Raw genomic sequence first — 24,607 nt, forward strand, 5'->3', positions numbered from 1 at the left:
GCGATCTCTCTTTTCCCCCCGCTTCAGTCCCCGCAGTTCCCCCCCGCCCCGTCTGCCGACCCCTTCCCCGGGGTCCCGGTGCCGGGCCGGGGGCGCCTCTGCTCCCCCCGGCGAGGCGGGGACACCCCGCGCTGGGAAATACCCTGACATCCCTCCGTACTGCCGGCAGGCGAGGGGAAAAAAAACCCTTATTTTTTTCCATAAAGAAGCTGCTCTAGGTATTTTCGGCCATTCCCGCTTAAGCGCAAAGGTTTCCCCATTTTTCTCCAGGATAAAATCCGGGTTCGTATTTTAAACCTTCACTTAAATAGTGCCAATTTAACCCAAGCTGGCTCTCTCTCCAGGTCCAGGGCCGCATCCCTGCCCGCCTTCCCAAGGAAATGCCTCCCGCGGAGACCCCGCCGCAGCGCAGGTAGATGTCCTGTCCCATTGTGTCCTCCCCCACCAAAAAAAAACAACTGGGGCCGCCCCCGCTGGCAGCGGGGTTACAACCCCCCAAAACCGTCTTTTTCTTTATCACACTCGGAGAGAAGAATCTCCCCCGCGCCTTGTTTGCTTTCCCTTGCCCAGTTGATAAAGGTGCGTCTTGTCCTCCCCTCATACCTCTTTTATTTTTTATTATTAAAAAATAAAATAAAATAAGGGGGGAGAGGGATGTAGATCCCACGGGGGATGCGCGGCGGGGTGCGGAGCCGCTCGCCGACTCCCCCCTCCCGGCCCCGCCGCCTGGAGCATCGCCTCTAGGCAAAAAAAAAAAAATCCTCCTTTTTCGCTGGAAAACCTAACCTTAATCCTCCTTTTTTCTCGCCCAGCGACTCGCAAATACACGCCGAGGAAAGCCCCGAGCAGCCATGGGAAGAAAACGCATGGCATAATCCCCTCTGCTGCGACGAGGGCCTTATCGGTGTTTTATATTTTTTTAATTTGGGATTTTTTATTACTTTTTTTTTTATATATATATATATATTTTGCGGGCCATGAAATATGCGCCTTTTGCAAACGAGCTCCGCTCTTTTCCATTTCCATTTGGGCCGATTCCTGCTCAGCCCTTTCCAGGTCGCCCCGCGCGGGGAGCGGGGGGGTGGCGGGGGGGGGGAGTGTCACAGCGGCGGCGTTATCTGAATTACAGAGATTCACAGAAATTCCAGCTTGGAGCATCGCTGTGGCCCCCTCTCCCCCTTCCAAACCGGCGTGGGGGGTGTGTGTATATATGTCTATGTGTGCGTGTATATATGCGTGTGTGTGCCCCCCCCTCCCCAGTTCCCCCGTTTTCCTCCAGAATTGTCGCCGCTTTGATGATGCGATTGGAGGGCATTGATTACAAATTAATTCTCGGACGCGCTCTAAGCCTCTCTATCCTTTATTAGGGACATCTGGGAGTGATTAGGGCCCCGCTCCCTCTCTATCTCGCTGACGTCACATCAGACGGCTCGGAGCCATCCTGCCCCGCGCTTGGGTGTCACCGCGCCGCCGGGGGCCAAGCCCCGGGACCGCCGGGACGCGGGGGACAAGTCCCCCCGGGAGGAGCACCCCCTCGGCAGATAACCCCCCCCCCCGGCTCCTCCGGAGCTTACCTCCGGGGCTAGTTATCTATTTGTCTTTTTGGGACTCGGAGAAAGCAGCGGCGGTGCCGCCCCCCCCAACCACCCCCTCCAACTCCTTTATCTCAGCGCGATTGGCTTTTCCAAAGTGAATCCCCAGCCAGGCACGGCTCCGCAGGGAGAAAAAAGGCGAGGGAAGCGCGGTGGGGACCGGCCGCCCCCCCAGCCCCCGCCCGAAGCCGGGGTCGGGGCTACGCGGGGCCGGGGGCTGCGGGAAAGCCGCGGGATCCCGCCCCGCCGGGCAGCGCTGCCGGCGAGGGGGGTGGCTTTTGCACCTGCTATTAAATCCTAATGAATCGCCGCTAATTGCGAGCTTGGACTTGGCCGCACAGCCAGCCTGGTAGCCCCGGCTCAGCGGCTTATTCTCACCAACTATTTACTTCGTGATTTTGTACGTTTCGTACCGATTTTATTTTTTTTTTTCCTTTTCCCAAGGAGGCAAAAAAATAGTAATTGAATAAATACAACTTGAGCCTCCGCCGGCCGTTGGGCGGCTGACACTTGTCCAGCTGTAGGCTACAATCAGCGCTACTACCAGGAAGGAGGGGGGGGAATGAGAAAGCAGTTGATCCCGTCTCCAGAGGAAAGAGATAACGTTAGACTATTTGTCTGAAAGATTAAATTCTCGGGGTAAAATACGCTTGCCAGGAGGAGAGGAAAAAAAAAAAAGAAAAAGCCCCGCGTGACCCTAAAAATAGACAAAAAAATACGCTTCCATTTCTTTGTTCCAGCAGAATAAAATAAAATAAACCCCCTAAGATACCGCAACGCTCCGCTGTGTCTCTCTGTAATCTGGAAAGGAAAAGGAACATTTCCTTTCTGAATCAGCGCAGACGGTATGCTCTGCGCCCGGCTTCCCACCACAGCCACCGACCCCGGGGAGGGGGGAAAGGGGGGGGGGGAGAAAAAGGAAAGTAAAAGTAAAGGAAAAAATAATAATAATGAAAAAAAAAACCACCAAAACTGGTGAAACAAACCCGAACCGAAAAAATCCCGTGGCTGGGGAGGGCGCTGGGTGGTGAGGGCTCTTGTGCGGGGTTGATGCTGTCCCCCGGCGCGGGGGGAGCGCGGGGTCTGCAGCCCCCCCCGGGCCGCTCGGCGGGGGGAGCGGGGCTGGGGCCAGCAGCGAAGGGACAATGGCGATCGTCGCTGCCCCCTCGCAGGGCCGTGGATTTGCCACCCGTGAGGGCGGTTCGAAGCAGGAACCCGGCCCCGGCGCTGCCCAACGCTCTCTCGAGAGAAAAATGCGAAATTATATGTCAATGTACAGCAGTAGAGCCGTTTTTTCCCGGCCACGTATATCGACCAAACGTGGGGATAATGGAGAGGACGATTCTCCTATAGGGGTCCCTATTCGCATGCCATATGCGGCCATAGGCTGCAACAGCTGCGTATCACGAACTTTTACAAAAGATAAATAAATGTAAAAAAAAAAAAAAAACAACAAAAAACAAAACAAAACCCAGCAGCTTTCTAAAACTGGCCTAAAAAGACAAGGAAATGTCCTGCCAGAAAATACAGGAGGCGGAAGAGATTAAAAATAATACTATTAATAATAATAATAGTAATAATAATAATGATGATGATAATATTGGCTCCCTCCCCCCCAGGCCTGGGCAGGTTTGCCCGAAGGAGGACCCCGCAGCCGGGGGGGGGTCCCGGGGACGCGGTGGGGGGGGGGGAACCGAAGCGCACGGCCCGGCCTTGACCGCCTCCCTCCCTCCGTCCCTCCCTCCCTCCCTCCCTCCCAAATCTGGTTTTCATAGAGCCGTGCAGTAATTACCTAAAGCCATAACTGTCTCCCAAATTATTCATTAAAGTCATTCCCGGGAATCCGGCGGCGCTGGCGCTCACATTTACGGCCTTTGCGCCATCCGAGCCGGGACATCGGGGCTGGGGGGTGCGGGGTCGGGGAGGGGAAGGGGATGTCGGGGAGCGGGGGGGGGGGCTCTCCCATCCCTCCTCTCGCCCCCCGGGGCGGCGGCGGCGGCGGCGGGGGCCCGGGGGCGCGTTGCCCGCCCCCCCCCGGCGGCGGAGCGCGGCGCAGCCCGGCGGCCACCTCGGGAGCGGGGGGTGGGGGGGGGGGAGGAGGGGGTATTTTGGGGAGTTGCGGGAGGATGGTGTCTGTGCCCTGCGGTGCTGTCAGCCGTGACGGATCCCAGGCGCGGCCGCTACTGTACGGCAGATTGAGTTTCTCAGCAGAAAACTCTCTCCCCTCCCTCCCCAGCGTCTTCAAAAACCTTCTCCAGATACTGCGGGTCACTTCGGCTCAAACGGGGAGAGAAAGGGGGGCGAAAAAAAAAGAGGCTTTCCCGCTCCCCCCCTTCCCTCTGCCTTCCTCCCGCCGGATCTCTCCGGGGTGGGGGGGCACAGTCGGGCCCTTCCCCACTCGGGGGGGGGCTGGGTCGGGCCTCCCCTCTCGCCCCCGTCCCGCTGCGAGCACGCCGCCGAGCAGGGAGCCTGGTCCAGGTAAGCGAGGGGGGGTGGCGAGCGGGGCCGGGGTTGGGGTGGTCCCCGCAGCCCGTCCCCCCCTCCCGCAGTCGGGTCTCGCTGCCTGGCGGGGGCGACCGGGGGGGTGTGGTGGTGGTTGCCCAGAATAGGGCGGAGAGGGGGGTCCTCCTGCCCCAGGGAAGACGCGGGGGGGGGGTCGGGGGACGAGGTGGGAGCCCGGAGGGGGGGGGGACTGAGCGGGGGGGGGGGGGGTTTGGGGGCCGCCGGGAGCCGGGGGGGGGACGGGCCGGTGCGGAGCCATCACCGGCACCGGGCGGAGGTCGGGAGCCCCCCCGTCTTCCCCCCCACCTAGCTTTTCCTCCCCGCCGTAAGAAGCAGGGGGTTTAGCAGCGTGGGGAAACTACCCTTGCCTCCCCTTCGAGACATACAGTGTGTACCGACCCCCCCCCCGTCCTTCCCCCGCCACCCCTGGACAATATTCGCCCCCCCGCGCCCCGAGCCGGGATGGGAGGCCGAGGGGCCGGGGGTCTCCCCCTCCGCTCCGGCGGGGATGCTGAAGGGCTGGCGGGGGCCGGGGTCCCCCCCCACCTCCCCGCACATCTCATCTGCCCGCCACCAGCGAGGTCTCCCCGCCGGGGGGATGAACCCCCCCAAAACCTGGGGTGGGCTGGGGGGGCTGCTGCTCCCCGCGGGCCATTCGGCGTGAGAGCCCCGGGGTGGGGGGGGGGGGGGGGTCGGGGTGCCCCCCGCGCCGCGTCCCCCGGCACCGTCCTCTGGGTGGAAACAACCTGATTTCGGTCCTGCCTCTTGGAAAGGGCTCCTGCTCACCCCGCTCTCGGTTTTTCCTTCCCCAGGGGAACTGAAAAGCTTTAACTCAACCGCTCGCCCAGCCCCCTCCCTTCTCGCTCTCTTTTGCTCTCTCCATTTTTTTTCCTTTTAAAAAAAAAAAAAAAAAAAAAAAAAAAAAAAAAAAAAAGCTCTTGCCTGTAGCAGAAGTATAATTGTGACCCTGCCTGATCCGCGGAGCCTCCTGTTGGGAGCAGTTAGCTGTGGTTGCATTAGGCCAAGGGACCTCCCAAGTGGCGGTGGCCTGGGTGTCATAGGAAGGGACTCTGCACATTGTCCATTCTTTCCCATCAAAGTCCCAGGCGCCGTGGAGCCAACAGTTTGGTGGAGCAGGAAAATAGTAAACAAGGCTTCCCCCCCCCCCTCCCCCCCCGCCCCGCTCCCTTCCCAAGCCCCGGCATCTTCCTGGGACGCAGAAAAAGGCAACAAACTTTTTCATAACTTTAGCTCGACGGTGTGATTTACATTTCCGGCCCCTCTGTCAGAGGGGCAGTAATTTACAGCCTGATAAAAAACACTTTTACAACAGCGGAACATGTTCCAGTGGTGTCTTACTATGAAAAAAAAAAAAAAAAAAGATTTTAAAAGAGGACACACGCAAGACAGAAACAAAAAAAAAAAAAGTGCGTTTCTCTGCCTTTTTCCACCCTGGCTTTCCGAGGAGACAAATGGGTTGAAATTGCAGCGTAGGCAAAAGAAAACCAAAACACAAAAAAAAGTAGATTCAACCTGAAGAAAACGGGGAAGAAATCAATCCCGGGCTTGTGTTTATACGGTGTATATTGTATGTCCACGTTTCTCTTATTTGTCCAAGGCTTTCGCTTAATGGATACTTCTGTTTTCATGCTCTCGGGCCAAATCCTGCTTGTCCTGCCCCGGGGAACGCTTTCATTTGGGCACGGATCTATTGTGTTTAAACAATTTCTTTTCTTCACTAATTCATTTCTTCTCCGGAGTGTAAAATCGAGTAGGTCTGGGAGCGTTTATGAAAGGGGAAGCAACTTTTATTCAGTTCTAATTTCTCTAATCTGATGTGGATTTTTCCAAACACGGGGGTGACGGCGTTACCGCTTTTTGAGGAGCATCCAGTTTGTTCCAGCCAGGCTGCTCCAGCGGGGCAGGGCGGCTCTGGAATCTCATGTACAACATCCCCGTTCCCCGGCAGAGACGATAAACTTTAGTAAATTACAAATATGTGAATTTGGCAAACAGTTACGCATTAACATGATCAAACGATTAAAAAAAAAAAAAAAGGAAAAAAAAAGCGATGGATAAACCACATGTAGCAGTTGCCGCTTTCATGACTTTGGTAATTATTTACACCTGAATCATAGTTTACTCCAGCCACGGTTTCAAAAGTAAACCTTTAAAGAATTTAATTATTTCCAGTTTTCGGCAATAGAGATGAAAAAAAAAAAAAAAAAAAACAACCAAGGGAAAAACGTAGGTCGGTGCGGGAAGTGCCGTCTCCCGAGCTCTCCGCGCTCCCTCCCGGAGAAGGGGCAGCCCCGGGGGGGGTGTGTGTGTGTGTGTGTGTCCCCGACACACCGGGGAGCGCACCCTCCTCTGTGCCAGGCCTGGCGGGGGGGTCCTGGGGCTCGCAGGGGCAGAGATGCGTATATCTGTACCTATCTGTGTCTATGTGCCTGTGTGTGCGGACGGACTCCCCGGCTCCTTCCTTCGGCTCCGTAATAGCCCTGTTATTTTTACTAAACGATGGGGATGGCTCGACGTGACCCCTCGTCATTTAACCCCATTTTCTATCACCGCACGTGCGCCGGTGGGGAGGCGGGGGGGGGCGGGATCAGCCGGGACCCCCGGGATGTACAGCGCGGTTTACCTTCTCCTTAGGCGACCCTGGGCACGAAATACTTTCGGTGTTTTATTGCTCCTTCTCCTTAAATCCGCCCCGTCGGGGCCGCCTCGGCGTCCTCCCGCGGCCGCGCAGCATCCGCGTGTGCTCCGCATCGCCGTGGGCAGGGGGAGGGGGTCTGTCGCCCGCTCCCACTCTAGAAGAGCGGTGAGAAGTGATGTTCCCCCCCCCCGCCCGCGACGACGGAGATTTATTTATTCCCCGCCTTGGCCGAGGGAAGGGACTGTCCCCCCGCACACACGGAGGCGAGGGGGCACCTAAACTAATCGCCACTCCTTTTCGGGAGGTCAGTCACCGCTTTAGCCGGACTCTTCGCTTCTGATCGCCCTAAGAGGTGTCAATACTGTTCCGTTCGCTCCGTCCTTTGCAAACGCCATCGCTCCCGCCTTGCTTATTTTCGAAAATAACGGTGTTTTCGTCCTGCCCCGCCCCAGGAAGGCATACCCTCACCTCAGGTTAAGCGCACAACTGAATAAAAATGGGGCAGCGACAGTCCCCACTGCAGCGTCCCACCAAAAGCGACAAGAAAAAAGAGGCTGAAGCGTGATCTTATGGTCATGCACCGTATTCCGACTGAGCCTCAGCTGGAGAAGCAGAGAAAGTGTTTGAAACTTTAACATTCCTCTGGTATTTCTTCTGCACACGTGTGGTTTAAAACAAAGTGGTTATTTTATTTAATTGCCCATATAGAGAGAGACACACACAGACAGACAGATAGATATAGATATAGATATAGATATAGATATAGATATAGATATAGATATAGATATAGATATAGATATAGATATAGATATAGATATAGATGATATGGGTAGATATAGCTAGCGATATAGATATATAGATGATATAGATGATATATAGATAGCTATAGATACAGATATAGATATAGACAGATGTAGAAATAAATACATAGATGTAGAAATAGATGTAGAAATAGATATAGATACAGATGGAGAGATAGATGTAGAGATAGATATAGATAGGTATAGATGATATAGATACAGATATAAAACTCCCCCCGAAGAGAGCTCTGACACCTGCTGGAAGCCCCAAACCAGGAGATCTCACTGTAAATGCTTCCTGCATTTCTTTTTAATGGTAGACACAATTCTCAGCCGAAATAGCTACAGGGCAGCTTTGCTGAGCAAACGTCCTACGAAAATATCCTCCCGGTTGAATTAATCTCGGGTTGGGACGAAAACGGTGTGGTTTCGCCCCGCGTTTCCCAAGCCGGACACCTCCGAGCAGACCTCTGGCAACCTTTTCGCTCTTTAATTAAATTCTGTAGAGATTAGTTTGCTGGATTTGCTCGGGTTTATTTTTGCCTGACGAGGAGCGGGAGGAAAAGCCTGGTAGAATTAAAAGGGATTGTGGGGAGGGTCAGGAAAAAAAATAAAATACGATTTTCTCCTTGGGCGAAACGAAGACCCTTTGGGGGCTCTTTCCGCGGATTATCCGCATCCACCCGCTGCCCCGACACGCGTGGCCGACCCCGCGGAGCCCCCGCGCATCCCCAGGCCGCCCCCCCGCTGTCGGCAGCGCGGAATCGGGGGGTGGGGGGGGATCGGAGCCCCGTAATGGTTTTCCCTGCAGATGTTGTCCTGGTATTTAAAGGACTAAACCCCAACTTCCAGGCACGCAGCTGGGGTATGTTGTATCCTATCAATTCATAACAAGGAGGCATTCTGGAAAGACTCGTAAGGATATTTATTTTAAAATGTGTGCTGAAAAGATATATGCCGGGGGGAGGGGGGACAGGGTTGGGCGTCTCGAGTTTTGTTTCTGAGCCAAAATGGCACAGTTCGAGTTGTGAACAAATGGTTTCCAGAGAATAGCTCTTTTCTCTTTCTTTTCCCTGAAAAAAAAAAAAAAAGTTTGTTTGAAGTTCCCGGAGTTTTAAATGTTAAATAATATTAATACCAAAAAGAATTCTTCGGGGCTTCTTGTTTTAATTTTGAAGGGCTGGCATGTGTGGTTCCTTCCTTCCTTCCTTCCTTCCTTCCTTCCTTCCTTCCTTCCTTCCTTCCTTCCTTCCTTCCTTCCTTCCTTCCTTTCTTTCCTTCCCTCCTTTTTCTCTTTCTTTCTTTTTCTTTCTTCTTTCTTTCTTTCTTTCTTTCTTTCTTTCTTTCTTTCTTTCTTTCTTTCTTTCTTTCTTTCTTTCTTTCTCTCTTTCTTTCTCTCTTTCTCTCTCTCTTCTCATCTCTTTCTCTCTCTCTTTCTCTCTTTCTCTCTCTCTTTCTCTCTTTCTCTCTTTCTTTCTCTCTTTCTTTCTCCCTTTCTCCCTTTCTCTCTCTCTTTCTCTCTCTCTTTCTCCCTCTCTTTCTTTCTTTCTTTCTTTCTTTCTTTCTTTCTTTCTTTCTTTCTTTCTTTCTTTCTCTCTTCTCTCTCTTTCTCTCTTTCTCACTTTCTCTCTTTCTCTCTTCTCTCTTTCTCTTTCTCTCGTTCTCTCTTATTTCTTCATTCTTCCTTCTCTTTCTTCTCTGTTTCTCTGTCTTTCTTGCTTGCTTGCTTGCTTTCTTCTTTCTCTCTTCCTTGCCCCCCACCCACCCATCGTCCCTTTCTTTCTTGTTTTTTGGAAACCCCTTTCAAGCGCACTGTGTTCGGGATATTGTTGTTGCGCGTAAAAGAAATAAATAACCCAATAAATGAAGCAGGCTCCTGTTATGACAAGCTCCAAGCCGGAGCAACATTTTTACGAGTTTAAAAGAAAAAAAAAAACAAACCCTTGAGGACAAAGAAAAGAAAGCAAAAGGCTGGAAGAGCAGAAGGGCTGTCCGTGCCGCAGGACACCCCGGGAGGGACGGGGGACTTGCGGGAGCAGGAGCGGGCTCGCCACCGGCCAGCCTCCGGTAGCCCCGGGAGCGGGCAGCTGGCCCGGCACTGCCTTTCCCTCCCCGCTTCCCTTCACCGCTCCAGCCCGTGAAAACCACCCCGAAAAGAGCCCCGGGGGTGCTGGCGGCGGCTTGGCCCCGGGAGGGAGCCTGGCCCCGGGGATGCTGCTGCCCGCCCGCCCCCTCAGTGGTGCCGGGGCCCGGCTCTGCCGGGAGCCCCCGTTACCCCCGGGCCAGCATCTCCCACCCTGCGGCCAGCACCCACCGTCCCGGGGGCCTGGTGGGGGGGGGATTAGCCAGGAATCCCTTCGGTGGAAGGGAGGCTTTTTGTCTTCCTTCCCCGCCGCCCCCCTTTTATTTATTTTTTTTTTTATTTTATTTCTCTTCTCATTTTAAGCTGTTAACTCCCGTTTATGATGGAAATGTTACCCCGCGCGTTCCGCTCCGTTCTGGCTGCCGTCGGCCGGCCTGGCTTTAATCAGCGGGGAAAAATGCTCGCCGCAAATGTAGCTATTGTTGGGCTGGAGGAGGCGAGCGGGGGGGACGGGACGGGACGGGACGGGACGGGACGGGACGGGAGGCCGCGGGTGACAGTGACGGTAGGACCCGCCACCCCTCTCCCGCTCCTCTGTCCCCGACCTGCTGCGGGGGAGCCGGGGCCACGTTATCTCGGGGGCATAACGCTGATAAACGGGCTCATATGTTGGACATTCCCCTTCCCTGTTTTATGGGGTCTCGCCGGTGGTGCTTAATGGGCTGGGTCACCGGGACTGATGCTGGCGAGGTTATTAGGATTAAGTAACCTAATGAATCGCATGGCCATTAGCGGGCTTTGAAAGAAAGTAGTTTTCCCTGTAACCTGGTCTTCTGCCTCTTAACACGGGCAATTATTTTTAACTGTCCCTCAATCACGGGGCGCAGAGGGGGGGGGCTTTTTTTCTTTTTATTCCTTTCTTATTTGTTTCGACCCTCTCTCTGATGCTCAGAAATGGATTTATTCACAGGAGGAGCCTGTCTTTTTTTACCTCGGGGTTCCTCGGGCGAGCCGGACACCGCGGCTGCCCACCGCCCACCCCCCCCACCCCCGGCCCGGCCGATGGAGCGCAGCAGCCGCCGGTGCCGGTGCCTTCCCCCGTTCCCCCGCCGCCGGCCACCGGCACGGCTCCAGGAGGATTTCTGATTTCTTGTTGTATTTTTCCCCAGCGGAATTTTTTTCTCTTTCTGCCTTTTGCCCAAACCAGGTAAGTGATGCGACGCTCGGTTCCCTCCCCAGGGGCTCGCCCTTTCCCGGCCCCCCCGTCCCGCACCCCGGTACCGACCCCGGGTACCGACAGCGGGCCGGGGGCGGGGGGGGTCTGCCTGCCGCCTGCGCGCTCTCCCGGCTTGGAGAGGTTGGCAGGAGCGAGCTCTTGCGCCATCCACCGTCTTCTCCGGCGGGGAGAAACCAAAACTATTTATTTTTCTTTTTTTTTTTTTTCTCCTTTATTTTCCTCTCTCTTATTTTTTTCCCCTCCCACCCCCCCCGTTTTTTTTTTCTTTTTGTCCCTGGGATTTAACATTACTCCACGAAGGATTTTTGGTTTTTTTTTTTTTTTTTTTTTGCAACCCCGGTTGTTTTGCGCCCCGCCCCCCCCCCCCGTAGGGTCAAGGCAGCGTCTGACCGCGGGCACAGGTTACAGACCCTGGTGCCCCCCCCGGTGCCAGCGGTGAGAATCTCTGCTTTGATGAGAACAAGCGTTACCGGCTGATTAAATTCCATCACATAGGAAATACTTGCCCCCTCTTCATTTTTCGGACCGTTCACACTCAAAAAAAAAAAAAAAAACCAAACCCAAAAAAAACCACAAAAAAGGCCCAAACCCTCCCAAAGCCCCGAAGCGGGGGTATTGGGGACAAAAAGCCGGGAAGAAGGGAAGGGGGGAGAGGAGGGGGTGCCGGCGGGGGACGGGGGAGCGGCGCAAGGTGTCGGTGCGGAGGGGAGGAGGGCTCCATCCCGCCGCCCTTGGAAAGCCTCCGCTTTCCCACAGCTTTTTCAATCCCCAACACTTTTCACACCCTGTTAGGATTTAGCGCCGCCGAAACCGCTAAAACGCTCCCATGGCTGGAGGTAGGGCCCGGCGGGGGTTGCGCCCACCACCCCCAGCCCCCCCCCCCCCGCGGAAAGGGCTCGCTTCCCTGCGGGAAATTCCTCGGATGCTTGGTGCTCCGGCTGGGCCGCCGGGCCTGCTCGCTTCGGAGGGCAGGGAAGGGAAGGATTCCCGGGATACCTGCTGGGAATGAGCTGCGGGAGCCTCTCCTTGGGGAATGGGACCGGGCCGGGGGGTGGGCGACAACCGCAGGGAAGAGCCGGTCGGGCGAGCGTTTCCCTTTTTTTTTTTTTTTTTTTTTTTGTCTTTTCCCCCACGAAAATAATCTCTGGGAAATTCCAGGTGACGTTTCTTGTCCCTCCTTTCCAAACCTGCCAGCACCGTCCCCAGCAAACCCTCCCGACGGGGCTCTGCCCAGGAGCGCCCGCCTCCGAGAGGCACAAATCCCCCGCCCCCGCGGAAGGCCTGATGCTGCGGTGTCCGACGGCCGAGGCCGGCCGTGCCCAGCCCTGGGGGCCGTGGGACCTGCAGGTTGGCATTCAGAGCCTCAAGGGGTTTGTTCGGCGGGTTTGCCGCCCCCCCCAAAAAAAACCCCAAGGGACTCGTCCCCGGCGCAAAGCGAGCGCATCTCCGGAGCGCATCCCTGCGGCGCTTCCCCCCCGCCCTCCAGGCGCGGGGAGGGACCCCCTCTCCCTGCACCCCTCGGCTCTCCCGCAGCCCTTCTCTTGCACTAGAAGGCCGAAACACCGCGGGGTGGGCACTAGTTGTGCGGGCTGCACCTTTGGGTGCTCCTCCCCCCTCTCCCCCCCCCCGCAGCGAGCGCCTCAGCATCCCTCAGCTCCGCCTTTGCTCTCTTTAAACCTGTTCAAACCCTCCAAAACCTTGCGGCGGGAGAGGGAAATCCGTCAGGAATATATGCACTTGGCGGGACACTTTTATTGCCCTGGTTTGTTTATTTTCCCCATCCCCGTCGGGAAATGCTGCGGTGGGTGCCCCGCACGGGGGCGGGGGGGGACCGCGGATGGGGCTGCGGGGAGAGGCTGGATCCCAGCGGACACCCGGGGGACACTGAGATGCCCCCGTCTGCCCTGTCCCTGTCCCTGCCCGAGGCACACACAGCCCCCCCCACCACCACCCCGCCCCGGGTCACATCCCACGGGCTGTGCTCGGCAAGTGACACGGGGGTGACTCTGGGCACGACCGGGGAGGGGGACACTTCGGTCGTGTCTGGGCACGAACATATCGACAGGGTCCTCAGCAGGACCCTAGAGCCTGTCCGAGCGGAGGGACCTGCGGCGGGGGTGCTACATAAACCAGGGACATGTGCCCACTGCTCAGGTGTGACTACAGAGGGTCCCTTCTCCCACCCTGCTGCCGGCTGGAGCCCCGAGGGGGGTGTAAACTGCACCCTGCCCCACACGGAGCGCATTTCAGCTTGGTGATACCAGTGATTCATATAAGCATATAGGCTCTGAAGCCCAGAGCTAGGAGGATCCTCGGGAAAAGGATGCTCTCGCCAGGTGAGGGTGAGACATGGGGACCCGAGCATCAGAAGGCTCCGCGGCAGCGGCCACCGCAGCCAAGGTGGCCCTTGAGAGATTCCCTTCCCTTCCCTTCCCTTCCCTTCCCTTCCCTTCCCTTCCCTTCCCTTCCCTTCCCTTCCCTTCCCTTCCCTTCCCTTCCCTTCCCTTCCCTTCCCTTCCCTTCCCTTCCCTTCCCTTCCCTTCCCTTCCCTTCCCTTCCCTTCCCGGGAAACGGGGGGTTTTTGGGTGCGCTGCCGCCCGTACCGCGCTGCCCGAGGGGATGCTCGGTTTACAGCCGAATATCGCGCCCTCCCCGCAGGTCTGGGAGCAGCAGCGGGGGGAGCACACACACACCCCCACACACCCTCACCCCTTTCCCACCCCTCCGACCCGGTGCTTCCGCGGGCGGCGGAGCGGCGCGGCTGCTCCCGCGGATGCGCGGCGGGTCCGCGGGGCTCAGCGCGGCGCGCACAGCCCCCGGGGGTAAATATCTATAGGTCTGTGTGTATAAATGGGTGCAACACGGGCCGTTAGTGTATGTGAAATTAATACAATCGATTATATACCTGTTATATTATTCTACGCATTACGTTGTTACGCGGCGGCGCCGGGGAACGGGCGGGCTTTGGCCGCCGCCGCGGGGGGACGGGAGCGCCCTGTCCGACAGCGCGGTGCCACCGACGGCTCTTCCCCGCGGGAACCGGCCCGATGGATCAGGGGAGGCAAGGGGCGCCCCGACCTACGGACAGCTCTTGACCGTCCCCAGCCGCCACCGCCCCCTCCACCCCCGCAAAAAAAAAAAAAAAAACAAAAAAGAAAAAAGAAAAGAAAAAAAAACTGAGCGGGAGATGGCTGCGGGCAGCGAGCGGTGGGGACGGCGCAGCCCCTCTCGCAGCTCTGGCTGCTTTTCCTTCCTGCTTCTTTTCGCAAATCTCTCCCCGGTGCTTCAAGCCGGGCGATGCCAGCCCCAAACTGCCCTTGGCGACACTGGCGTGGCACGGAGCAGGGCTTTCGGACGCCTCCTCGGGAAAGAACAGGCATTGCCCCCTTTTTTTTCGTCGTTTTTTGCTCCTGTAACCGCAGCTGCGGGGTACAAAAGACATGAATAAACGCATCCATCGATCTCTCCTTTAATAATCTCCTCCCAAGTCACCGCGTAACATTCCAGCGATTTCAAACCTGAATCCGTCACTTTGCTAAAAGAAAAAAGAAAGAAAAAACCCCCACCGCTATTAATAATAGCAGAAAAGAAAGGAAGAAAAAGGAAGAGAAAAAAGGAAAAAAGAGAAATAATAGAAAAACGAAGAGAAAAGAGGAGAAGAGGAGAAAAGCAAAGAAGACAAAAGCAAAGCAAAGCAAAGAAAGGCAAAGAAAAGAAAAGGGGATAAGAAAAGAAAAGAAAAGAAAAGAAAAGAAAAGAAAAGAAAAGAAAAGAAAAGAAAAGAAAAGAAAAGAAAAGAAAGGAGAAAATAAAATAAAATAAAATAAAATAAAATAAAATAAAATAAAAGAAAAGAAAAGAAAAGAAAAGAAAAGAAAAGAAAAGAAAAGAAAAGGAGATAAAAGAAAAAGAGATAAAAGAAAAGGAGATAAAAGAAGAGAAGAGAAGAGAAGAGAAGAGAAGAGAAGAGAAGAGAAGAGAAGAGAAGAGAGAAGAAAAAAGAAAAGAAAGAAAAGAAAAGAAAAGAAAAGAAAAGAAAAGAAAAGAAAAGAAAAGAAAAGAAAAGAAAAGAAAAGAAAAGAAAAGAAAAGAAAAGAAAAGAAAAGAAAAAAAAGAAAAGAAAAGAAAAGAAAAGAAAAGAAAAGAAAAGAAAAGAAAAGAAAAGAAAAGAAAAGAAAAGAAAAGAAAAGAAAAGAAAAGAAAAGAAAAGAAAAGAAAAGAAAAAAGAAAAGAAAAGAAAGAGCGCTAAGCTGCCAGCGTTTCGGTCATGCCGGTGGCCGGCGGAGCGGGAGCGGCGCAGCGCGGGGCAGCGGAAGCCGCCGAGCCCCTGAGCCGCGGAGCCGCGGGCTCCCAGCCGGGATGGGGCGGGTTGAGCCCTCTCCCCTCCCGCGGGAGCAGGGGGGGCATTGCCTTCCAGTGCAGGTACGCGGCCAGGCCGGCTCCCTGCAGGAGCGGAAAAAATAATAAAAAAAAATTACAAAGAAAATAAATTTTAAAAAGAAAAAAAGAATAAAGGAAAAAAAAAAAAAGAAAAGAAAAAAGAGGAAGAGGAAAAAAAGGAAAAAAGAAAAGAGAAAAAAGGCAAAAGAAAAAACAAAATATGAAAAAAAAGAAAAAAGGAAAAGAAAAAGGAAAAATAAAAAAGAATATATGAAAAAAGAAAAGAAAAAGGGAAAAGGAAAAATGAAAAAGGAAAAGGCAAGAAAGAAAAAGAAAAAAGGAAAAGAATGAAGAAAAAATAAAAAGAGAAAAAAAGGAAAAAGAAAAAAACCAAAAGACAAAAAAGAAAAAAGAAGAAAAAAAAAGAAAAAAGAAAAAAGAAAAAAAAAAAGGAAAAAGAAAGAGAGTGAGAAAAAGTGTAAGAGGGTAAGGATAAAAAAAAGAAAAGGAAAAATACAGGTTTAAAAAAAGGCTAAAACTGTCATGTGCAATTGGGGCTGCAGGAGCAGCACGGGGGCTGGGGCCAGATCCTCACCCAGGACAGACGGGGCCATCCCCGCACACCGAGCTGTGCCGCCTGGGGCTGGCACCGTCCGTCCCGGGGTGAGGATCCGGCCTCACGCCTTCCCACGAACCAAACCCGACATCAAAGGGCACGCGATAGGCAATGTGGAGCGCACATGGGAGGCTCGCAAAGCCTTTTCTGTCAAAACGTGTTTCCTGGCGTTTTCTTGCCCGTCCAGACCTACCCCCCGGCACCCTGGCAGCGGCGCGGAGGAGTGTCGGGGACCTGTGGACCTCTAGAGACGGGCTGTGCGTACGTACAGCGCCCATACAGCTCCGCCGAGCGAGCCCGGGGAGCTGCCGGTTTCCTTGCTGCCTCCCTGGGACGCAGTGGCTTGCGGCAAGTTAATAGCCATTGTCATCCAGGGGTGTTTTTAATTATCTTTTTGGGCCTCTTGCAGACTTAACTCGTCTCCTGCCACTTCGGCTGCACGAGCTGGGCATCAGCCCGACTTCCGCTTTCAGACTCTGCCCTCGCAGTCAGCATCTCACCTGCTCCGCACCCGCCCCACCGGCCAAGCCCTGGCTCAGCCCAACACGGCCGCCCGTCTCCAGCTCAAGCCCAAGGGCTTGACGGTTGTCCCTCTGCCCCTCCCCGGCCACTGCGTGTGGCCCCCCCAGGATCCACCAGGGTCTGGAGGCACGGCGGGGTCCGAGATGGGCTGCAATGGGAAATGGAGGAGGACTTTAAGGCTCTGGACTGGTGGGGAGCAGAGGGGTGAGGGGATGGGAGGCGAAATTAAGACCGGTATTCAGGAAAAGAGTCTTAGAAACGTTGTAGGTAATGGTTTAAATAAAGTTGCAATTTAGGACGCAACCGGGAATTTGTAGCACGTTTTAATGATGATTTGCTTCTATAGTTTTTTAGAGTTTTTTTTTTTCCATTCATTCACACCGTGATGTTTTGGGAGGCTAAAAAAAAGAGCAATCCGTGCGCGTGCATCAGTCAATGTACTGCCGTACGCCACAATAAATGCCGCGTATTTACGTGTGTGCTCATTTAGAATCACAGAATGTGTCGGGTTGGAAGGGACCTTTAAAGGTCACCTAGTCCAGCCCCCCTGCAGTCAGCAGGGACAACTTCTCATTGCTGTAACAAATGTAGAGAAAAACTTCACGTTTTTGCAGAGATTCCAAGACACAGCGTATAGAAAGAGTCGCCGCAACGCCTCATACCTAGGAACACACCGCACCTGGGAAGCTCCTACTGCTTAACTGGGACCCGAATCCAGCTGGCAAACACCCCAGCGCTGGGGATGAGCTGGAAATCGGGTGTTTAAACGCAGAGTGGCTTTTTCATACCGTCCTGCCTTTGCCAAGTGACTGCCCGGGCGCCGGGGAAGCCTCGCAGATGCCTGAATTTTCTGCTACGCTGATGCCCCGGGTCCTTTTGCTCCGGACAGGGCCGAGTGCGTCTCTCGCACCTCATCCCACCTGGATCCGCAGGCATGGCGTTCATTCCTGCTGCCCGCAGGAGCCGGCTCTGGCACCCCACGGACGGGTTCTGCGGTGGCACCGGGGAAAGGACGACGGTGACACAGTGCTGTCACCCCCCCCTTGGCAAAGTGAGCCAGGTCCGGCTCCTTCCTCCACATGAGGGAATTATCTCCCATCACTGCAGCGCGTCGCTTACAGAATATCAGGACAGGGGGAAGAAATTGCCCTCTTTCCTCTGAAGCTGCGTTAATCTGCGTGGCACAATTAACGATTCCGTCCCTCTTCCCTCCTCCCTTGCCCGTGCCGACACGGGAACAGTTCCTACCCGGACACCAGCGTCCTATTAGAGGGTGGGAAGCAGAAGTTTCACCTCCCCGAGGAACTGAAATGAGGTCCCCAGAGCCTTGGTGAACATCCTATTAACCGTCAGGCCAGTGATATATTTTTCTATAAAAAATAATGTTTTTTTTCAGTTTCTGAGTGAAAATATTTATTCTCCACCCCGGCAATGCAGGAAAGGACTAGAAGCCGTCGGGCTGGGCAGCCAGGTCCCTGGCGGACCTCAGTAAGTGCTGAGCTGCTTGTGGGGAATGACGGGAGATTTCGTTCCCTTGGGAAAAAGGGTGGGAGGTTTTTTAAGCCTCTGACAGGGATGTCTGTCCCGAAGCAGTCAGAGACGGGGCTTTGGGAAAGCTCCAAACCAGACTGCGCTGTGGAGGATGTGTGACGCGGTGATGGGCCGTTAGACACTGGGTACAGGCGGTGAGTGGCTGTGCTGGAAAGCACCGAGTGTGTGTCCTCAGAGGCACCAGCACAAGGTGCCGCCCACGTGGGACATCGCTGGCGTGAGCTAACTGCGCCTCAGAGCTCACTTCGCCCTTAGCACCTGGAAAACAAAGTCCTTGAAGTCAACCTGACCTCACGCACAGCCTCTGGGGAGCCGGGCTGAACCCACCACGGGTGAGGGACCTTCCCACGTTAATCTGCGTTGCTCGGTGTAAAAGAACCCAGAGACCCGGAGCCACGCACTGAGGAGTTGCTGAGGCTGCTTCAGCAAGGAGTGGAGCACAGGGTCCAAAAAAGCCCAACTTCTGAGAGATCCGAGCCAAGTCTTCCCTCTGCACATGTCAATACAACGCGTCAAAGACATTTAGTGCCCTAAATATTTTAAGAGCCCAGGGACGGTGCTGAAATGGGACAACTCGCTCCGTAGGCCGGCAGTCAAACTGACGTTTCCTAGGATCGACACGGCTGATCAATAGGGGGGTTTGGGGGAGGTACAATTCCTGGTGAAAAAAGGGAAGTGTGGAAATATGGTTCGTGCGCCCAAGGCCTTAATCTCTCCTTACCCCGCCCCCGTAAAATTAACCACATAATTTGTAATCATTCATAACAGTTGGAATTGCCTTGACTTTTAAAAGACTTTTCTCATTAGGCAACTCTTTATTCCTTGTAAAGCATATTATTGATCTTAATATGCAGAAAATGCCATAGCTGGCAACTCAGAATGTCTGTGCCATTTTTGCTAAACAATGAGAATTGATGAGGTTTGGCAGGACATTAAAATATTTAACATTATAGCTTTGAGAAGGCTTTTATGTGTCTGTACTAATAGGAAAATCTTTTAAGAGGAAAAACGTTTTTCTCTGCTCTACTAAAATCTCCAGTGAGGGCTGATTGTGTTTGCATTAAACCCTATGGGAGGTCAGTTATTGACTTCAAAGTCAATTCCAAGAGGAATTCCAGTTTGGGAAATTATGACTAGGAAAATATCTCGGCCTTTTAGTCACATGACTAGTGCCATTTAAACGATCATTTCGTTACACACCCTGACGCTTTGGAAAGTGTCTGGGGCCGGGACGTTTGTCTTTGCCCAGAGGAGTTGCACATTAGCAGCTTGAACGCGATGGAGATGCCAACTCCTACGCCATCACGTCAGCTGAAGGTGGACCAGCTGCCGCTCCCAGGGGAGCCGCAGGCCTGTGGCATATCCCTCTAAGACTCTACCTTTGAGATACCTTTTTATTGTTAATTTTACTCCCAGATCCCTGTTCTCACTCTCCAAACCTGACTGGCAGGGCTGAGCGCTGGTACCCTGGATGATTCTCTGCCTTTACAGCGTTGTGTCTAGGGCGCAGAGCTCGGGGGGAGGCAGGGAGGGTGTTCAAAAACCAGCCCATGGCTACGTTGAGCATTACAAGACCTTCTCCAGGCTCCCCTGCTGTGGCAGGGGGTTTGGACTAGATGATCTCCAGAGGTCCCGTCCAACCCTACGGCTGTGTAATTCTGTGATTCTGAGAAACAGGCAGCTGTGACAGGGAAAGCTTATCAGCCTCAATCCCTCGACTCAGCAAAGGAGTATTTGCCATCTGATTTGCCGCATCCTGGTCCAAGGCGAGCTGCTTAAAGCAAAATGGGGCCATCGTCACCTGAGGAAGCAAGAGCATCTCCAGGCGCTCCTCCTCCCGGGAGCCTGAGCGCTGCCTCGGGCCGGTGCCTCCTCTGACCAGGCGTCTTTGCTCTTGAGATGAAGGAGGAAAACTCTTTAGGCTAACGAGGCGGCCTAAAAGAAGGTTGTGATGAAAAGGAGATAGTAAAGTTCAAGCCTATCGTCATCTTTCGGTACCGAGCTCATGTGAGGGCACTCTATCCTCCAGGCACCTGCAGCACAAAGGACCTTCTTGCCTGCATTTCTCTTCAAAGCCCTAAGGGCAGAGCTCAGGGGCCGTTGAGGCCTCTTGGATCTTCTGTAACATTAAACAAGGGCTGATACACTTCATTTTAGCCATGTAGCTCACTCCCAAGTTTTTCCAAGCTGGGCAATTTAATTATGAGCATTAGGTTATTGGTGAAGACCAAATTTGCTTTATCGTTTGCAGCCTTCCCTTTACCCCCAGAAGGGCAGCACCTCTTATAAATGCCAGCGGGACCAGAACAAAATGTAACATGGGTATCCTGTAATCATATTTATTCCTGTACACAACAAGCTCAAACGCTGGGGTCTTTTAATAGCTTTTTCCATATTGGAGTCTTTGTTTGGATGTGGTTTTCCTGATGTATCCTAGTAACATATTTAGTTAATTTATATTGTGTGTATGTGTAGACAGATATACACACATCCATATGTATGCACACACATAGTCCTCATTAAGTAAGTGTTAAACCTCCCACAGCAGAGTTGGGTTCGGAGGGCGATGGGGCTGAAGAGGGGACGTCTGTTCCCTCTGCAGAGGGGCATGGCAGAGACCGCTCTGGGGGGCACACGCAGCCCCCCCGCCCCGGGGGTGAAGGTTCCTCTGACCTGGGTGTCCCAGGCAGGGCTGGAATCCCTCCTCCTCCCTTCGAGGAGGGCCCTGGAGATGCCGGGAGGGCTGGAGCCCCTCTGCTGTGAGGACACACTGAGAGAGCTGGGGGGGTTCAGCCTGGAGAAGAGAAGGCTCCAGGGAGACCTTCCAGCCCCTTCCAGTCCCTCAAGGGGCTCCAGGAAAGCTGGGGAGGGACTCTGGAGCAGGGAGGGGAGCCGTGGGACGAGGGGGAAGGGTTTTCCACTGACAGAGGGGAGACTGAGATGAGATCTGAGGCAGAAATTCTTGGCTGTGAGGGCGGTGAGCCCCTGGCCCAGGGTGCCCAGAGAAGCTGTGGCTGCCCCATCCCTGGAGGGGTTCAAGGCCAGGTTGGACGGGGCTTGGAGCAACCTGGGCTGGTGGGAGGTGTCCCTGCCCAGGGCAGGGGGTGGCGCTGGGGGGGCTTTAAGGTCCCTTCCCACCCAAACCATTCTATGATTCTCACTGGGAGCAAAGTGCCACGCTCAGGATCCCTCTGGAGCAGGTGGGCTCGTCATCCCCCCATCCCTCACTTGCATGAGCCTGGAGCACTTGGCCAGTCCCTTGGTAGCAGAGGGACCTACACTGGGGGTGTGAGGACTCGATCCTTAAGTTGTTAGTGTATTTTGGCTGGCTGTTGCAAGACAAACTCCAAACCCAGGAACATTCAGCGGATGATGAAGGAAGGAGTGGTTCCACATATTGCACAGTAAAACACAAATATAACCACCTTGTCTCTTGAAGGACTCAGTCCTGGCTGTGTCTGTCTCTATTAAAACAAGCCAGGGCTGGCTCCAGGGCTACAATACGCACTCTTGGAAAAGCCACACACTCCTTACCCTCTTTTTTTTTTTTTTTTTTTTTTTTTTCCCCAGGCCTGCAAGTGGATCGAAGGAGCCCTGCGCCGACGGATTTACTCTACAGCAAAACTCCCGTCCAGGAGGATTCTGCAGCCCCAAGGGCTGCGGGGTCAGGCCCGGGAGCTGAGGAGAGGACGTGAATAATTTCCTTCATAGCTGGTTCAGAAAAAGCCAGCTGCTTTCTCCAGCCGTGCCAAAACTAAGAGGAGATGGTCTGAGGTTAAGAAACACGTGGGATAATTTTCATACCAAATGTGAAAAACGAGAAATTGCTTTAACATATAGGAGCTCGCCATAAAAATGCGATACGTGTTCCCTTCCAGCTTTAAAAGGAGACTTTATAAACTCTACCGTCTTTGATTTGTTAAGGCAACTTCATGTTTCTTTTTTTAATTCATAAGTTTGTGAGAAAACATAATGAAACCCTTGATGTTTTTATGATGTCGATTAGCGCTTCATTGTATAAGTATTTGGTTATTGAAACATGCACTAAATATTGCGCTGTAAAGTCTGTTGCGACTTATTAATATGTTTTGGAATTAATAGAAAAAATGACAAGATTGCAAAAATGGTATTAATTTTTATTTCGTTTCATTTAATAAAAAACTCACTTGCCTGCACAGTCCTTTGCTTTATTTTCTCACTTATCGTGTATATATTTGAAGAAAAATGTCTGTTGCATATCATCTACCTAACACTAAAAACTGATGCTGTTATTAATAAGTTACTGAGAAAAATAAACCAGTTTGCACTTTGATTTCTATCACTCCTGGTGAGTGATTCTTCTGGAATAAACATAGCTCTAACACATGTAAACAACACAGGAAATTAATAACTAAATTCTTTGGATTTATTTCAGACGCCGCATACTTTATGTAAATATATGTGGCTTTCAATTTCAACGATTTTCCAGTAAGTAATAAACTTTGCTCATTAACCTCCTCTTAAAGTAAACATTTATTACTTTATAAGTGTTATTTCAACTAAATCAAGTGGATGTTCTTGGTAAATTAATGCAACAGATCTGTTGAACCAGAGAGGCGGGATGGCTTCTTTGGAGTTGGGAAAGCTCGGAGTTTCTACTTAAACTTCAAGGGAATGAGATGCAGTACAGTATGTTGGTTTTAATGTGAAAAATGTTGATAATATCTCTTTTTAAATTAATCTACCTTTCCCTTATAAGCTCAGTGGTAAAACACGGGAAAAAAAATCCCATAAAAACTTTTTAAAGTTACATATATCTGCTGTGTGAACCTTGAGTTAGCAGTTTTTCACACAACTGGCTTGGCTTTTTTTCACTACCAGCCGTGATTAGTCAATGTTTTCCTGGAGTGATCTTGGGGTATCTTTTCTGAAACAGAGTTCTTTTAAGTGTACAATTTTAAGCATATAAAGACAAAAATATTTCGCATTTTCTGTACCAACAGGAAAAAATATATATTAAGAAACATTCTGCGCTTGTGATTGTCATGATATACATTTGACTTCTAAAAAGGTGGACTGTGAAGACTTTGGACCCTTAGAAAAGCTGCTCCCAGGTGTGGAAAAAGCGTGCCGTGGTGCAGCTCATGGTGTGGAAAAAGCCCTGCCATGCCGAGAAGGTTTGGTGTGGGCCACCACAGCACCTTCAGCATCCTCCCTCCCTCCCTCCCTCCCTCCCTCCCTCCCTCCCTCCCTCCCTTCCTTCCTTCCTTCCTTCCTTCCTTCCTTCCTTCCTTCCTTCCTTCCTTCCTTCCTTCCTTCCTTCCTTCCTTCCTTCCTTCCTTCCTTCCTTCCTTCCTTCCTTCCTTCCTTCCTTCCTGCCATACATCCATCTATCCCTCCCTCCCTCCCTGAAAAACTAGGAGCGAACTCCTGGGGGGGAGCAGCCATGGGGACTGTGGGAACCCACCTCTTCTCATCCCGAGCATCTCTCCTTAGGGTGGGATTCGGTGGGAACCCACCTCCTCTCAACCTGAGCATCTCTCCTTGGGGCAGGATTCAATCAGAACCCACCTCTTCTCATCCCGAGCATCTCTCCTTGGGGCAGGATTCAATGGGAACCCACCTCTTCTCATCCCGAGCATCTCTCCTTGGGGCAGGATTCAATGGGAACCCACCTCTTCTCATCCCAAGCATCTCTCCTTGGGGCAGGATTCGGAGAATCCCGCTCTGCTGCCCACCCTCTGAGCTTGTCTCCCCTCCTTTTCCAGGCAAGAGCCCAGGGGGGAGCATGGGGTGGGCATCTCTGCCCTTTGGGGGGCTGCCAGCACTCAAGGAGGCTGTGGGCGCGGGGTCCCTGGGAGGTATTTCGTTGCTCTGACCGTGCCAGCTATCAGCGCACGGCGCAGTGTTTGACACGAGTTTTAGGCTTCTGGAGTTTATCTTGTAATGAGGCGCAGGCCCTCCTCGGGGGACGGTGAATCATCGCATCGCTCCAGCACGAGCTCGCAACCAGCGGCACTTATTTTAGGGATTACGCTGGCCAAGAGTCTCCGCACGAGGTGATATTAGCTCTGATTACAGGAGTCGAGCACTAAAATCTATTAACTCCGATTTTTGGTTTCTTTTTGGTTTCATTTTGGTTGGTCCGATTGGATTTGCTTCAGACATGACTCACTGCCACTTCCTGCGTCTCCACCACGGGTCCGGCAGGACCCTCAGCCGCCGAGCACCCACTTCAAACACAATGCAAATTCTCCTGTATATTTTTCATACTGAGGCTTCATCTAAATTAAACGTGGCAGGCCAGAGGGGATGCTGTACACGTCCTTGGTTCCCTTAGTAGACTGCAAAGAGAACTACAAAGGGGGGAAAAAAAAAAAAGGGAAAAAAAAAAAGAAAAAGAGAGAAAGAAAAAAAAACCTCCGGGTATTTAAAGGAAGAAGTCAAATTCCAAAAGCTCACAGGAAGCCAAATTCTCCAGGCACAAGAAAAGTGACATTATCCAAACCAAACCTTAACGCAGCATGGAAATGTGATGAAGAGTAGGGCTGGTATTTTCAGTGAAGCTATAGACATATATGTAAATACAATCAAATTGGGAACACATTCTAGGGATTAAAGAGATCTGCGTAGCACTAGAGGAAAGAAGCAGCAGATGTAACTGCTAACAACAAAAGAAGGGATTT

General features: G+C 52.7%; 1 protein-coding gene and 1 long non-coding RNA gene across 2 annotated transcripts; both read left to right on the forward strand.

Annotated features, from left to right (window-relative positions):
- Positions 1–3,573: 3,573 nt before the first annotated feature.
- Positions 3,574–22,947, forward strand: LOC134516238 (uncharacterized). Its single transcript, XR_010071260.1, has 2 exons — positions 3,574–4,070; positions 21,513–22,947. It is a non-coding gene; the product is annotated as an uncharacterized LOC134516238 (long non-coding RNA).
- LOC134516103 (potassium/sodium hyperpolarization-activated cyclic nucleotide-gated channel 4-like) lies at positions 11,324–20,572 on the forward strand. The gene is made up of 2 exons (XM_063336000.1): positions 11,324–13,209; positions 16,279–20,572. Exon 1 carries the CDS (start codon positions 11,879–11,881, stop codon positions 12,875–12,877), a length of 999 nt encoding a protein of 332 aa, XP_063192070.1. The 5' UTR covers positions 11,324–11,878; the 3' UTR covers positions 12,878–13,209; positions 16,279–20,572.
- Positions 22,948–24,607: the final 1,660 nt, after the last annotated feature.

Source organism: Chroicocephalus ridibundus, chromosome 5 (assembly GCF_963924245.1).
Source record: "Chroicocephalus ridibundus chromosome 5, bChrRid1.1, whole genome shotgun sequence".
NCBI lineage: Eukaryota > Metazoa > Chordata > Aves > Charadriiformes > Laridae > Chroicocephalus > Chroicocephalus ridibundus.

Excerpts from the sequence above, each read along its gene's own strand:
- LOC134516103 (XM_063336000.1), top strand. The coding sequence starts at position 11,879 with ATGAGCTGCGGGAGCCTCTCCTTGGGGAATGGGACCGGGCCGGGGGGT.